General features: G+C 39.1%; 1 protein-coding gene across 1 annotated transcript in view; it reads left to right on the top strand.

The window, feature by feature from the left end:
• Window positions 1-14,518, top strand: part of COL6A5 (collagen type VI alpha 5 chain) — a gene marked incomplete at its 5' end in the record, with an annotated part of 81,120 nt that overhangs the window by 51,368 nt on the left and 15,234 nt on the right. Inside the window, 5 exons of the mRNA XM_084903269.1 lie at window positions 2,430-2,917; window positions 5,261-5,354; window positions 6,170-6,829; window positions 7,986-8,076; window positions 10,196-10,389. Of these exons, the coding sequence (XP_084759395.1) occupies window positions 2,430-2,917; window positions 5,261-5,354; window positions 6,170-6,829; window positions 7,986-8,076; window positions 10,196-10,389 (1,527 nt within the window). The remainder of the gene's footprint in view (window positions 1-2,429; window positions 2,918-5,260; window positions 5,355-6,169; window positions 6,830-7,985; window positions 8,077-10,195; window positions 10,390-14,518) is intronic.

The following is a 14,518-nucleotide window of genomic DNA, read 5'->3' as shown; positions in this document are numbered from 1 at the left end:
CCTGAGTCCGGAGCTGGTGGCTGGGACCCTAAACCCCAGAATGGAATAAGTGATGTAGGAATGTGGAGAGAGGAATATGGTTGAGAATGAACGAGAAGGACCCAAATGATTAGAGTTTTGGAGGGAGAGGCATAACAAGGATTTTGGGGGAGTGTGGGGGGGATTTAAAAAGAAACACACTAAAAGGGGTCACCTAGTTTCACCCAGGCCAGTGTGGCTCAGTTGGTTGGGCATCATCCAGTGCACCAGGGGTTGCTAGTTCCATTCCCAGTCACGGCACATGCCCAGGTTGCAGGCTCAATCCCCAGTGTGAGGTGTGCAAGAGGCAGCCGATGCATGGTCCCCTCCCACATTGTTGTTTCTCTCTCTCCCCCTCTCCCTTTCTCTTTCTCTAAAAACCAATTTTAAAAAAGTTTTAAAGAGGTCAACTACTTTTTCCAAAGTCACCCAGATTTAAACCCAGACAGGTGTGTGTCTATTTCTGGTGCCTGCGCTTTTAGCCTCATAGCTGGGTTGGAGGTGAACAAATAAAGAAGTTCTCTATGAAAGACAAAGGGATCTTTTTTCAGGCCTGGAGATGCAGAGAAGGCTGTGGGTTGTGTGCTATCTGCTGGCAGAGGCTGAAGACAAAAGCTGCTGATTGGGGTGATGTGAGAGGAGCATGCGCTGTGGGATGGCAGGATGGGAGGCCAGTTTGGTGTCAGTGCTCATAAAGCCTCTCATTAGATTGGAGTGACTCATTGCTTCCTAGGAATTGAATTGAGTCAAATGAATATGGAAATTGCCAGGCCTGTGCTTACTTAGAGATTGACTGACGTTTCCCTACTTTATCTGACAGAGTAATTGGCTTAGCAGAAACCAGAGCTATTTTGCTCGGGAGAAACCCCTGGGGGCCTTTCCCTCTGCTCTCTAGTGACTGAGATTGCTCAAATGCAGGAGCTGTGTTTTGTAGTCCAGACAAAATTCATTTGGAAATCTGCACAGTTCTGCAGGAAAATAGAGCTTCCCAAGGTGTTCACCCGGGAAGGAAATAAAAACCCATATTTTAGCCTTGCTTTGCTGAATGACTCTCAGAAGGCTCTGAGAAGAGATACAAAACAAATTGGATTTCAGCTATCTCACCATTTAATCAGGTGCCCATCTATCCTGCTTCTGAGATAAGCGATCAGGGTTTCTGATTTCAATCTAAATTCTGCTCAAGGCTGCTGGCCATGACTCACAAGGAGAAAGGGTCAGGGTGGGTCACAAATTAATAGAATTCTGTGTAAGTCTCCGTCAATACTTTAGCCATGGCTTCCAGTAATTTACTAAGCATTAGCCTCCTGTGTCATTAGAATCAAGCCAAATATTAAAGCTTTGTCAAAATTTTGTTGTTTTGGGTTAGGTTTAGTCTGAAACCATAATTGACTCTTCTCTTTCTCTCTCTCTCTCATTTTTATAGCTTGTTGGAAAGGTGAGTATTCTTACCATATTCTGTGTCTTGCTGAAATTATTACTGAGTTCTAACAATACCAATTTGGAGAAACACTCACCCCTGAGGGATAAAGGACGTCTTTTCTATGCAGACACTTCTGTCTTTTGATTTGGATTATAACCGTCCATGTCATATTTGATCTGGTTGTAAAATAATGACTCCCCCCACCTAACCCGAGGCCCCAGCCCCTTCACACTGTTGTTCTTTCTAGGTCCTGTCACGATTTATAACTCAATTGTGTTGCTGAGGGATTTGGTGCCAGGGCTCCCTGGCTGACCATATTCTATTGCTCTGTTTGCTGATTGACCCCTGGACACCAGCTTCTTGGGCAGGCAGTGTCTCCTTTTTTCCCTCTGACACACACTTTTCATCTCACCGGTACCCACCGTGCATCTCACTGAGCTCTCACTACTTGTCAGCCTGACCCCACCATGAACGGTCTTCCTGGGGCCTGGACTACCATCGGTGGTGCATGGCGCCTTAGACATTGCCACTGAGGCCAGCTAGGTCAACGTCAAGGCCCCTGGTCTCCTAGAGGCCTGCGAAAGTAGACCGGCGGGGCCGTTGACCTTATCACAAAGTATGGCACCATACACTTCAATTCTGAAACAAAACAAAACTTTGTACATGTAAATGCCCTATAAAACTTTATGAATTAGAATGAAATGTGCCAGGTACCCGGCTAGACAGACACTAGGAAAGGCAGGCTGAGAAGTCCGCACTTTATGTAGCCAAATATTAATGGTCTGTCTTTATGCAACATCTTCAAGCTAGAAAAACAGATGCCGTTCCTTCCTTTGACACGTAGGTGCCTCCAGTTCTAGAGCTGGATGTGCCACTTGCGTTTTCCTAGAACTCAGTGTGAGTCATCCTTACTAGAGTAAAGGGATTGGGAAAGGCTCTTTGGTCCAGTGAGATAACTTACTACTTCTGTTTTTCATTTTTTTTTTTGTAGAAAAGTGTCCAGTATATCCAACAGAGCTGGTATTTGCCCTGGACCAGTCCCAAGGCATCACAGAACGGAGATTTAATGAAATGAGGGATGTGATCCTTTCTGTTGTCAATGACCTGAACATCAGGGAAAATAATTGCCCTGTGGGAGCGAGAGTCGTGGTGGTTGCCTATGACTCAGGCACCAGCTATCTCATCCGTTGGTCCGACTACCATACCAAGAAACAGCTCCTCCAGCTTCTTTCCCAAGTAAAATACCGAGTCCCCACAGAAGCCCGAGACATCGGTAATGCGATGAGGTTTGTGGCCCGGAACGTTTTTAAGAGGACGTATGCGGGAGCCAACGTGAGGAGGGTCGCCGTGTTTTTTAGCAATGGGCAAACGTCCAGCAAGTCATCCATCATCACGGCCACCATGGAGCTCAGCGCCCTGGATATCAGTCCAGCAGTCTTTGCTTTTAATGACAGGGCTTTCCTGGATGAGGCTTTTGGGGTAAGAACTTCTCTTGGCAACTTCATTTTTTAAGATGGCAGTCCTAGCAGGATGGCAATGGTGGGGCGCAGAGGGAGATCTGTGGCCTCTTGAGTCCCTCTGAAGTTTACACAGCTGTTTGGTTGCCAGGATCCATCAAATCTAATAGCAAATAATAACAGCAGACAGTAATAATAGCAGCCACATTTGCTCAGTTCTTGCCTTGTGCCATGCACTGTCCCTAGAGATGTATGCACATACTCATACATTGTCACAACCCTCTGAAGTCAGTGCAGTGCAGTGTTTCATCTCCAGAGAATTTGAGTGACTTCTACAACTCTGTACAGCTACGACATGGCTAAACAAGACTTGAACCCAGGTCTGTCTGATTGAAAGGGCTGAGAATATGGTGCTCTACCAGCCCTCTGCCCATCTGATTCTCCAATATGTCATCTGTTACCTGTATCTCTTTGAACAGCTGGTCTTCACCTGTCACGGATGATGTTTAGGGGATCTTTGAACCCCTAATGTGATATGAGACATTTGATGTATATGAACATTTTCCCCAAGAGAGGTTCCTTCCCTTTTGGATCCACAGATTCTTATGGGATCAGTGCTTCCCTGTCCTTTCCCCCCAAAATTGAAGAACTTCTCCATCTACTGTTATCCTATTTTTCCACATGCCCAAATTATTCATGAAATATATGTTTCTGGAACTGTGTGAAGCCCTCATGTCATCCAATAGGTTATAAAGGTCTATTTTCATACAAATACTCACATTTCTACTGTAAAAAAAAAATAATGAAGAGAACCAATCTGCTCATAATGCACCCAAGAATTTTTTAGAAATAGGAGCCCCAAGAGAGTCACAATAGATCCTCAGAGAAAGGATTGTAAAAAGTCAAAGTTTTTTCCCCTCTAAAATTAATTATCTCCCAACATACTAGTAATGTACTTATTTGTTATGTTATGATATATGTCCCCTCACAAACATGTAAGGTAGATATTTTTATCTCATTTGTTCATTTCTGTATCCCCAGCACCGAGAACATTATAGACACTAAATAAATATTTGCTGAATGAATAAATGAATGGATGAATGACAAACCCATGATATACTTCTATGAATAGACTTTTTTGATGTACCAAGGTGGCATTTCATCTCTACATGGGGGACCAACAAGGTCAAATACAAAATAACACCCAAAGTATCCAATTTCATGAAAAGTAGAGAATACGAATCTAGTCAATACTTTCAAACCATAAGGCTGGAACGATTATAAATATTTCCAAATTTCACTTTGCACTATACAGAAAAACAGAAGGTGTGACTTTCCAAACCCTTTACTTTCCCAGTGGAGATGGAGAAAGAAATATATAAGCATCTTTGTGGATTGAGGGATACCTTCATCGCTACCGGGGAATGGTAGCTTTATCTCCTTGTAATAAAAGCCTCTGCCTTGCACAGTGCCTCACATAGTAAATGCTCAATAAGTAGTAATTGTCTCAGTGAATGAGTGAATTAACTCATGCTACATATTGTCCATTTTAGTGAGCATTAATGCAAAAAATGTAATAAAAAACCCACAAAATCAGGCAGTGTAATTATCATGAATTTACACAGACTCCGTGTCTTCTGTCTACTGCCTTTTAGAGCAGACTTCCCATTGGAATTTGTGATTGGGAAGTGCTCTGGGCATCTGAAAGATGTGCCTTCTCGTAGATAGTATGATCAGGGTGGATATAGTTGGGACCACTCCTTGACGAAGCCAAGGGAAGCTTGTGGGTGTAAAATTTCTGCAGGGCCCAACGTCAGAAGCTGGTGTGCAGCGCATAATCAGCTGGTGCACAGTCAGAAGCATGTAAAACTTCAGTGCACAATGGCAGGCTTGGAAATAAGGGTGAGGTTTTAATACCTGCCCCCATGCATGAATCTGGTTGTCATCTTGTGGCAGTTTTCTCACCAGAAAATAGGAATGCTGTTACCTGTTCTATATTCTTCTTTGAATTATGTGTAGGATAAAAGGGGGGAGGGGGAAGAGAGAGAGAGAGAGAGAGAGAGAGAGAGAGAGAGAGAGAGGGAGAGAGGGAGGGAGAGAGAGAAAGTTTAAAGATGCATTGAATAGAACAGAAGGCTATAAAAAACTTAATGGTAATTGGTTGGGTGTTTTTCAAACTAATATTTAGAGTGGATGCACAATGGCTTTCTAATAACTAAAATAAAAAAGTTGAGCAAATAAGCATTTTCTTTCTATCTTTCTTTCTCTCTATCTTTCTTTCTTTCTTTCTTTCTTTCTTTCTTTCTTTCTTTCTTTCTTTCTTTCTTTCTTTCTTTCTTTCTTCTTTCTTTCTTTTTTAATACAGTTTGACAACACTGGAACATTCCAGGTGATTCCAGCTCCTTCAAATGGGGACCGTGAATCATTAGAAAGACTTCAGCGTTGTACCCTTTGCTATGGTAAGACCAGTGAGAAGAATTTATTGTTCTGAAACACTTAAATGCCCTCTGGATGAGTTATTAAATATGACTTTATCGGAGGTTTCTATTTTTCTTGCAAATTTTGTTTTAAGTTGTCCAACACCATATGTCAATATTTGCAGTTTCCATAGAATGTGAAAATTGGTTTAGAAGATTATTCCAATTGATATGGCTTTTCTTAAGGACAGTTTGGTACTTTGTATCAAAAGCCTCTAAAATATTGAAAATATTTTCTGAGTTTGAAATGACTCGTACATTTCAAGTGTATAGGCCACCCACATCTGCTTTTAACAAAGACCTTCCCAAATTGTCTGCTAGTTGCTACAGAAGTATTGGGACATTGAAAATTCCTTATTAAACAAAATAAACTGATCAACAAAATAGATCCAGATACATTGAAGCATACAACAGACTTATTTTGTTGAGACGGAAGGTGGAGGAGGGGGAGGATAAGAGTTTAACCAAAGAATTTATATGAGCATATGCATAGCTAATGGTCACAGGCAATAGTGAGATGAAAGTCTGAGGAGGTGTGTATGGGAGGGGGGGAGAGAAGGGGGTCAATAGGGGAAAGAGGGAACATCTGTAATACTTTCAACAATAAAGATAAATTAAAAATAAATAAATAAGAATAAAGATAATATTTTTAAAAAGAAAATTTAAATGATGTGAGATTGAAGAAGTGTTGGTCAAATTATTAATTCTTGGTAATCAGTCCCTGAGTCACTTGAAGATCTCAAACAACTGTCTTGTGCAACATTGAACATTGATGAGTCTCTCTATGTATTTTTCAGATAAATGTTTTCCAAATGCTTGCACCAAAGAGATTCTTTTGCCTGAAAATTCTCAAATGGATGTAGCCATCCTCTTAGACAATTCTCAGACTATAGCAAGTGATGAGTTTAAGGTTATCAAAGACTTGGTGAGCTCAATGCTGGACAACTTCGACATTGCTTCAGACCCTTTCACCTCAGCCTCTGGTGATAGGATTGCCCTGTTGAGCTATTCTCCTTGGGATAGTTCCAGGAGAAAGAAGGGTGCAGTCAAAACAGAGTTTACGTTTACAACGTATAGCAGCCAAGTCCTAATGAAGAGCCACATCCAGAATTCCCTCCAGCAGCTAAATGGAGAAGCCACCATTGCCCATGCCCTGCTGTGGACCATGGGGAATCTCTTCCCAGAAGCACCCAACCTGAGAAAACATAAGGTCATCTTTGTGGTCTCAGCTGGGGAAAATCATGAAAGAAAGGAATTACTACAGAAGTTGGCTCTGAGAGCCAAGTGTCGAGGCTATGCCATATTTGTGATTTCCTTGGGCTCTCCACATGAGGACCACATGGAAGAGCTAGCCAGCTACCCGCTTGATCACCATCTGATACAGCTCGGGAGAATCCACACACCAGATCTGAATTATATTGTGAAGTTTTTAAAGCCATTTGTGTACTCCGTTCGAAGTAAGTCATTATTTTGTTTTAACAAATTATATGGTTAATGGTGTTGATAAACTAACATGCTTTTGTATCTACAACCACCGTTTCCCATTGACTATTGTTCTTCATGCCATCAAGATTGATGATGATGGAGCACTTTTAAAAGACAGTAAATAACTCAGAGTCGGTCTCGCTGGGCTCGTGTGTGGCCTTACAATTATGTAGAGCTTGCTTTCGTTTGACTCCCACCAGAGCAATGTCGTTAAACATACAGTTCACTGCTTTCCCATAATCACTTGGTTTGTAGGGGTTAAAAGACTCCTCTCCTAATACTTCTGGGAACTTTTTAAAACCACTGACACCAATCCTACAGGTTTCGATGCTGGCATGTTTGCTGTTCCCATATGCACAGACAATAACTGCCTTGCAATTCCGCCTCACTAACAGCAACTGTCAAGTGTAATTGATTAGAAGACATAGTCTCATTTCAGAGAAATAGAAAGAAAAAAAGCTCATCTTAGAACCAGAGAAATATGATTGGTATAAAACCATAAACATTATCTGAGATATTTTCATGGAGTCTCGGACCATTCAATAGTCAAAGGCCTCTTTTCACTAAAAATTATGTGCTTTCCTGAATGAGGGGGGAAGTGATATATTCCTCAACATTTCACAGCTTATAGAACAAAGGGAAGGGCATCAAGGGATTTATTTAGGTCAGTAAGCTAAAACCCTTTCTGTGGTTCTTTCTTCCTAGAAATCAGTGTTAACTGGTGCAGAAGCACAGAAATAGCATCCTGTAGTGAAATATTACATTTTCTGTATTTGGTTTGTTAGCAAAGGGAAGCAGCTTTATAGAGTCAGAATAAAATTTCCCTTCGATTATGTGAGCCTGAGCGTATGGGAGTCATGGGTCTCTGCATCTCAATGAACCGTTAAATGAGTAATTTGAGGAAGTCTGTTTTCCCTGACCCTGGTCATTCTTTGACCAACAAACACTCTAACATCAAGTTTTAAATGCTATTTCTGGTGGCTACTATATACTTCACCCCAGCCAAATTTTGCTGAAATATATTAGTGATATTTATTGTCTCAAGAAGATTCCTGCTGGGATTCTGTTTACCTAGCATACGCAATTTCTTGTTTAAAAAATCTAACTATAACTCTGCTCTCTCAATAGGAGGATTCAATCAGTACCCGCCACCAGAGCTTGAGAATGCCTGTAGACTCATCAATTCAGAAGCAGAGGATAGTCAAGACAGCGGTCTCTTGTGAGTCAGAAAGCTCTTATATTTACAAGTGACTGTTAATGGACTGGCGGGTGTGTAACTGGCTGACAGCAGGTTATTAGGGTGAGGAAGCTAATGAGGTCTCTGAAGTAAAGGCTCTTCCTGCATCTCATTTTCTATAGCAGAAGTTCCACATCAAGCCTGCTTCCTGGATTGATATTCTTATAATATCCTCATGAGCTTTATTAAAAGTTTGCCTTTAAATTCATGGTTTCCTCAGAAATGCCCACATTGAAATTTACTCCAGAATAGAAACCACAATTGGGCCTCAACCCACCGCAACCTCACTCCCTGTCTGTCCCACCATGAGCGCTGGGTTCTGGCCACACCGGCCTCTCACCTGCCTTGTGTGAGCTGTTGATCCATCCTCCTGGGCTTCTGGTCATGCTGCTGAGGATCCCATTCCTGCCAGTGAGACCCTACCCATCTTTCATGGCCCTAACTGAAACTGACTCCACTTTGAGATCCATCTTTACTTTCAATCACAATCCAAAATTCATCCTTCTTATACCTTTCTATACATCTGCTGAAATACTTAGTACAGTCTATCCCAATGTCTCACTCACTGACGTCTGGGCCCGCATACTTCATGGTTTCATCCTCAACACAAAGCATAAAAGACCTCACAATATAAGTGCACATGTAAATAACTTTCCTTAACATTGTATCCTAAATAAAAATACAAATAATTAGTCTGAATGAAATTTGAACCTCAAACAGAACAAGTGTGCCATTGGGTTGCTCTCTGTTTCTCTCTATACTTGAATGCAGCCTTGCAAAAGCCCAAATTTCAGGCCATAATTACTCCATCCTCTTAGAGACCGTTAAATAAAGAACTTCTCAGAACAGATAAGGTCTCTTACAGAAGCAAAATGGCAAGATGAAGGTTCCTCAGAATTCATGCAAGTTCATGTTCCTCTAAAGTTAAATTTCATTTAGTTGGTAGTTTAGCAAGAAATGTCCAACACCCAACACCTTCTGAGAGGCAACATAACATTGATGTCATGCAAAGCAGTGTTTCCCAGCATTAAATAAGTCATAAAGTCATTTAAAGGAAAATCAAGTCTTACAGAACTGACAATAAAATGTTATAATGTTATTTAAACATGTACAAACAAATATAAATCTAGCTGCAAACACCATATGCTTATAGTTCTTAGGAAATTATCAGACCAAAACAAATTTTTTGCATCAAACCCAAGGAAACCCAACAAGACACAAATTTAAAACACTAATTTAACGGTTGAGTCTACTTTGCCAAAATAGAATTCCTGAAAATTAAAAACATATGATGCATATTGGCAAAATATGATGCATGCTGCCACAAAGATCAATCCCAACTGTGTGTAATGATATTATTTGGCTTTTACTTAGTATGAATGTATTATTCATAATTATGTCTGACTTTTTTCTTTTCTTCATTAGCTTTCAACAGTTAAAGTAATACTGGTGGGTGCCAAACCCCAGTATGAAAAACAAATGTAAACATGGACATTGTGATTACATACTTTACTTACATGAATAAATAGGAGTAAACATATATTGAATATGTTTTCTATAATCATCTAAATAAAAACTATTCTCAAATTATCCTAGGGAACTCTTAATCATCTAAGAAAAAAAAAAGTAGAGACTATTTTATGAAACATAATGTCAATGAGATAAGTTTTATATAGTCTTATTCTTCTCAGAGCAGTTCTTGGTAAATTAAATGACTATTTTTTTATGTATTCTGTGGTGATTAATATGAATATGAAACAGATTATTTGGTTGTTCCAAATAACCTGTGATTGACCTTCTTGTCATTTATCTAAAATTCTGTGGCAAATCAGACTTGGTTTATTCCAAAGTAGTATTTTATAGGCTATAAGCAGATTGGGGAAAAGGAAGGATAAATGGGAATTTTTAAATTCCAGTGTATACTTTTTTAAAGTAACAAGTATAATGAATCTCCATGGGCTTTATGATTAAAATGAATTTAGATTTTTAACACTTTTTTTTCAAGATATAATTAAATAGCTATATGAAATTGTTGTGATATTTTATTTGCATTCCCCAAAGTTTTCTAGATTTACCTAAGACTTTCCATTTTATTTTCCAGATTTACTCCTGAGCCACTTGATATTCATTCAGAAGAGAATAGCTACATCAACCAGGAATTAAATGCTGAGAAAGACACATCTTTTGTGTTGGATGACCATTTGGTTCACATTCTAAGCCAAATGTTTATGCCACCAAAATCAATGACTAAGTATGAAGATCAGGATTCTGAAGAAATTGCAGGTTTCACTTCTGGTAAGGAAATGAAAAATTACAGTGGAAATTTTTAGATAACTGGTCCTTGTCTTTTAGCAATAATGGAGAATCAAATACTTTAAGGCAGGTATCTAAAGCAACATTTTCCAACTTCAAAGTGATAGCTACAAGTACTCCTTTTATTAGAGAGAAGATTTAAATGGTGACAGGCACTGCTAAGGAAGTTGCTACTATAAACTATAAGTAATGTCCTTGATATTCTTTTTTTTTTTAATAATGTTTTTATTGATTTCAGAGAGAGGAAGGGAGAGAGAGATAGAAACATCAATGAGAGAGAAACATATATCAACTGCAGGAGATCAGCTGCCTGCCGCATGCTCCCTACTGGGGATCAAGCCTGCAACCCAGGCATGTGCTCTGCCTAGGAATCAACCTCCCAATGCAGGAGACAAAGCTCAATCAACGGAGCCACACCAACTGGACTTGTCCCTGACATTTTTTTTCAAATTTAAGGTCTCTCTGGATTCCACAACTTAGGTTAGTGCGATGTAGAAGGAGGTAATATAGAGAACAACAAAGCCAAGGGATAAAAATGACTTTAAAAGACTGGCCAGACCCCCAGAATTAGTGATTGCATAACTCTGTATGAGTTATTTTTTGAGAGACTTAGAAATGATAAAGCATAAATTCTCCCACTGCCTCCTCTATACATTTGAATGGCAAAGCAGCAATACCTTTTGTCAGGATTTAATAATTTAAAATCAGATATGTAAGCTATTAGTATTTACACAAAAAAGGATGACATTCTAAATAGACTGTTCAGCCATCTCATCTTTGCAACTAGAATCTCCCAAAATACTCCTTTGACCAGAATGCCAGCATTTAAGACTTTATGTCATAAATCCCATGTGTGCTGTTAGAATATTTAAATGTAAAAGAAAAAGGGACCAATTACATGCCAATTATTTATGTGGATAAATAATATTTATTTCTTAGTAGCTTCCTTAGATACATTTTCTTTTATTCAGGTTCGACACTAATGTCCCTACCTTGTCCCACTATCTCTCAAGTATGAACATTTGAACTTTATCATTTAAAAAATTAAACATTCTATAAAGCAATACATTTACATAAAATAAGCTAGAATTAAGAATAAAGAGTCAATCGAAGAATAAGAGTTAAAAAAAAAAGGCAATGCAGCCTGGCTGGCATGGCTCAGTGGTTGAGTGTCAACCTTTGAACCAGGAGGTCATGGTTTGATTCCCTGCCCTGTCAGGGCACATGCCAGGGTTGTGGGCTTGATCTCCAATTTTGGGCGTGGAGGAGGCAATCGATTGATGATTCTTTCTCATCATTGATGTTTCTCTCTCTCTTCCACACCCTTACTCTTTGAAATAAACAAAAAAAAAAATTTAAAAGAGATAATGCATTAAAACTGAATATATATATATTACCATGGCTTTAAGGTACTTGAGTGCGTGTATTTTCAGTTAAAAAATTTTAATATAGAGATAGCTTAAAGAAGAGAATAAAATATTTGTTCTTTTTAAGGGATGTAGTTAATTTGAAATGCTTATTTTAATGATAAGGGAATAACAACAGCCTTCAAGGCACAGGAATTTATTATGGTTTAATTTAAAAAGAGGCAAACGAGAGAAGTGGTTTGGTTATGTTAGGATAAAAAGCTGTCATTTATGAGAGTCTTATTAGAGGTAAGCATTCTAAAGGCCAATAATACAGAAATGTGAATCTTTTTAGGAAACACTTATGTGACTGTCTATTTAAGAAAGGAAAAGAAATTCATCTTTGCAGCCATCCTTGATGAGCATTGTTCAGTGATAATAGAAGGACTTCCCATTTGGCTTTTCAGATGTCTGGGAATCAAGACAGTCATAGTTTAGCATAAGAATCAATTTGGCTGAAGTAATAATTTTACATGGCTCTAGTAAGAGAAAATATAAATTGTCAGTTATCCTATCTCCACCCAGTTTCCCCCGAGGTTGAAGTGTGCTAGGAGTTCTGAAAGTTCCCATCCTTTCAGAACATTATGTCATGTTCTGAAAGGCTGGGAACTCAGATATAAGGATAATATACAATTTTTAATCCTTTAAAATAAATCTTAGTTTCAGATCATAAGTGCTGTTTAGGGACTTTGTGCTATTCCTTTTTTTTAAAAAAATCACCTTTACCCAGTTGCTAAAATCTACTGAGAACTTCCTGTATGATGTGCCATCCCCATGGGGAGTACATTGTTGTTCAGATATTTTAGTCTCTCGTTAAGAGTTGAGCATTGTTAAGTTCCAGAAGTATTACACAAATAAAAGGTTGATAGTTTTCATAAGCACATCCAGATGTTGTGCTTGTTACTCATTTGTAATCTGATCCTTTTTTTTACTAGGTGTACCGGTTAATATGGCGGATTTTTCCCATTAGATGGAGTTACACATACGTTGATATATAAACGATTTGATGTGTATGCTATTTTTGTTGTATTGACAACAAGCTTCAAAACTTCATATGTCAAATTTGCTGAAGGTGTTACCGTCATAGATATCTTTACGTTTAAAAATGTCGAATTTCATGCCCCAAAAAGAGCCTTTTCGGGAAGTTTTAATTCATTACTTTAATTTTGAAGAAAAGTGCTGCTGAAAGTTTTGTATACTTCGGGAACATGCTCCATCTCAAGACACTTGTGAACACTCGTTTAAGCACTTTAAAAGTAATGCTTTCAGTGTGAAAGACAATGAAAGAACAGGTCAATTTGAACCACACTTTGATCATGAAACTACCAGAATGGGCCAGAAGACACAGTGAAGTAATTTTGCTTCATGATGACGCACCGTCACACACTTCAAACCCAAAAACATGTTAAAAGATCTTGCCTGGGAAGTATTAACCCACCGCTGTATTCACCAGACCTTGCTCCTTCAGATTACCACTGTTCCCATTGATGGCACACGTTCTTTCTGAGCAGCACTTCAAAACGTACGAAGAAATGAAAAATTGTGTCTCTGAATGGTTTGCCTCAAAACAAGAATAGTTCCATTGGGACAGTATCCACAAATTACCTGAAAGATGGGGGAAATGTGTAGCTAGTGATGGACATTACCTTGAATAAAGCACTTTTGATGTTTCTCTTGAAATTATCGTGTGTTTTTTTTTTATTTTATTACGAAATCCACATTATTAACCGGTACATCTAGTAAATTAAATCTTTATTGTTGAAAGTATTACATATGTCCCATTTTTCAGCTACCATTGACCCCTTCTAGCCAGCCCCCACCCCTCGCCACAGGCTTGGTCCACCCTAGTGTCTTTGTCCATGGGTTATGCATATATGCATACAAGTTCTTTGGTTGATCTCTTCTCAGCCACCCACCTCCACCTTCCCTCTTAGATTCGAAAGTCTGTTCCATGCTTTTATGTCTCCAGAATTATTTTGTTCATCAATTTATTTTGTTCATCAGATTCCACATATGAGTGAGATTGTGTGATACTTGTCTTTCTCTGACTGGCTTATTTTGCTTAGCACAATACTCTCCAGGTTACCTCCATACTGTCCCAAAGGGTAAGAGAACCTTCTTTTTTTACTGCTTCATAGTATTTCCTGGTATAAATTTTATTCTTATGGCTGATCTTTCTGCCCTTGAGCTGAGAGTTTTTAGGGAAAGTCAGGAATCACAACCATTTAAGAAATTTAGAGTTCCTAGAGTCTTGTGGTCTGGTGATGAGCTGTATATCACTCTCTTTAATAAGAAATTCAACCAGTATCTTTCTGCTTTTGCCTCTCTCTCTGTCTCTTATCTGCTTGGATTTCCAAATTCATCTTCAGTCCCATCACCTTTTCTGAGCAGCTCGAGGAATCCTGTATCAAAATTATCTGGAATGGAAGTCCTTTCTCAGCACAGATTTCTAAGCTTCCTGAGAAATATGGCTTCATATTTAGAGGTGTGAGTGGCAAGGGGAAAGCGACAAACTTGAAAGCCACCATTGGTGATTTTTGTATTTTTTCAGGTTTGAAATCCACTATCCCAAGGATTCACAGAGTGTGGGCCCTGAACCACCAGCATCAGCATCCCCAGGGAACTCACTAGAAATGCAGATTCTCAGTACTCATCCCAGACCTCTTGACTCAGAAACTTGGGTTGGGGTCCCAGCAATCTGAGTT

The sequence above is a fragment of the Pipistrellus hanaki genome (genome assembly GCF_964339955.1).
Source record: "Pipistrellus hanaki genome assembly, chromosome: 13".
Taxonomy (NCBI): domain Eukaryota; kingdom Metazoa; phylum Chordata; class Mammalia; order Chiroptera; family Vespertilionidae; genus Pipistrellus; species Pipistrellus hanaki.
Note: the sequence above shows the minus strand (reverse complement) of the source record. Positions and strands in the feature narration are given on the sequence as shown.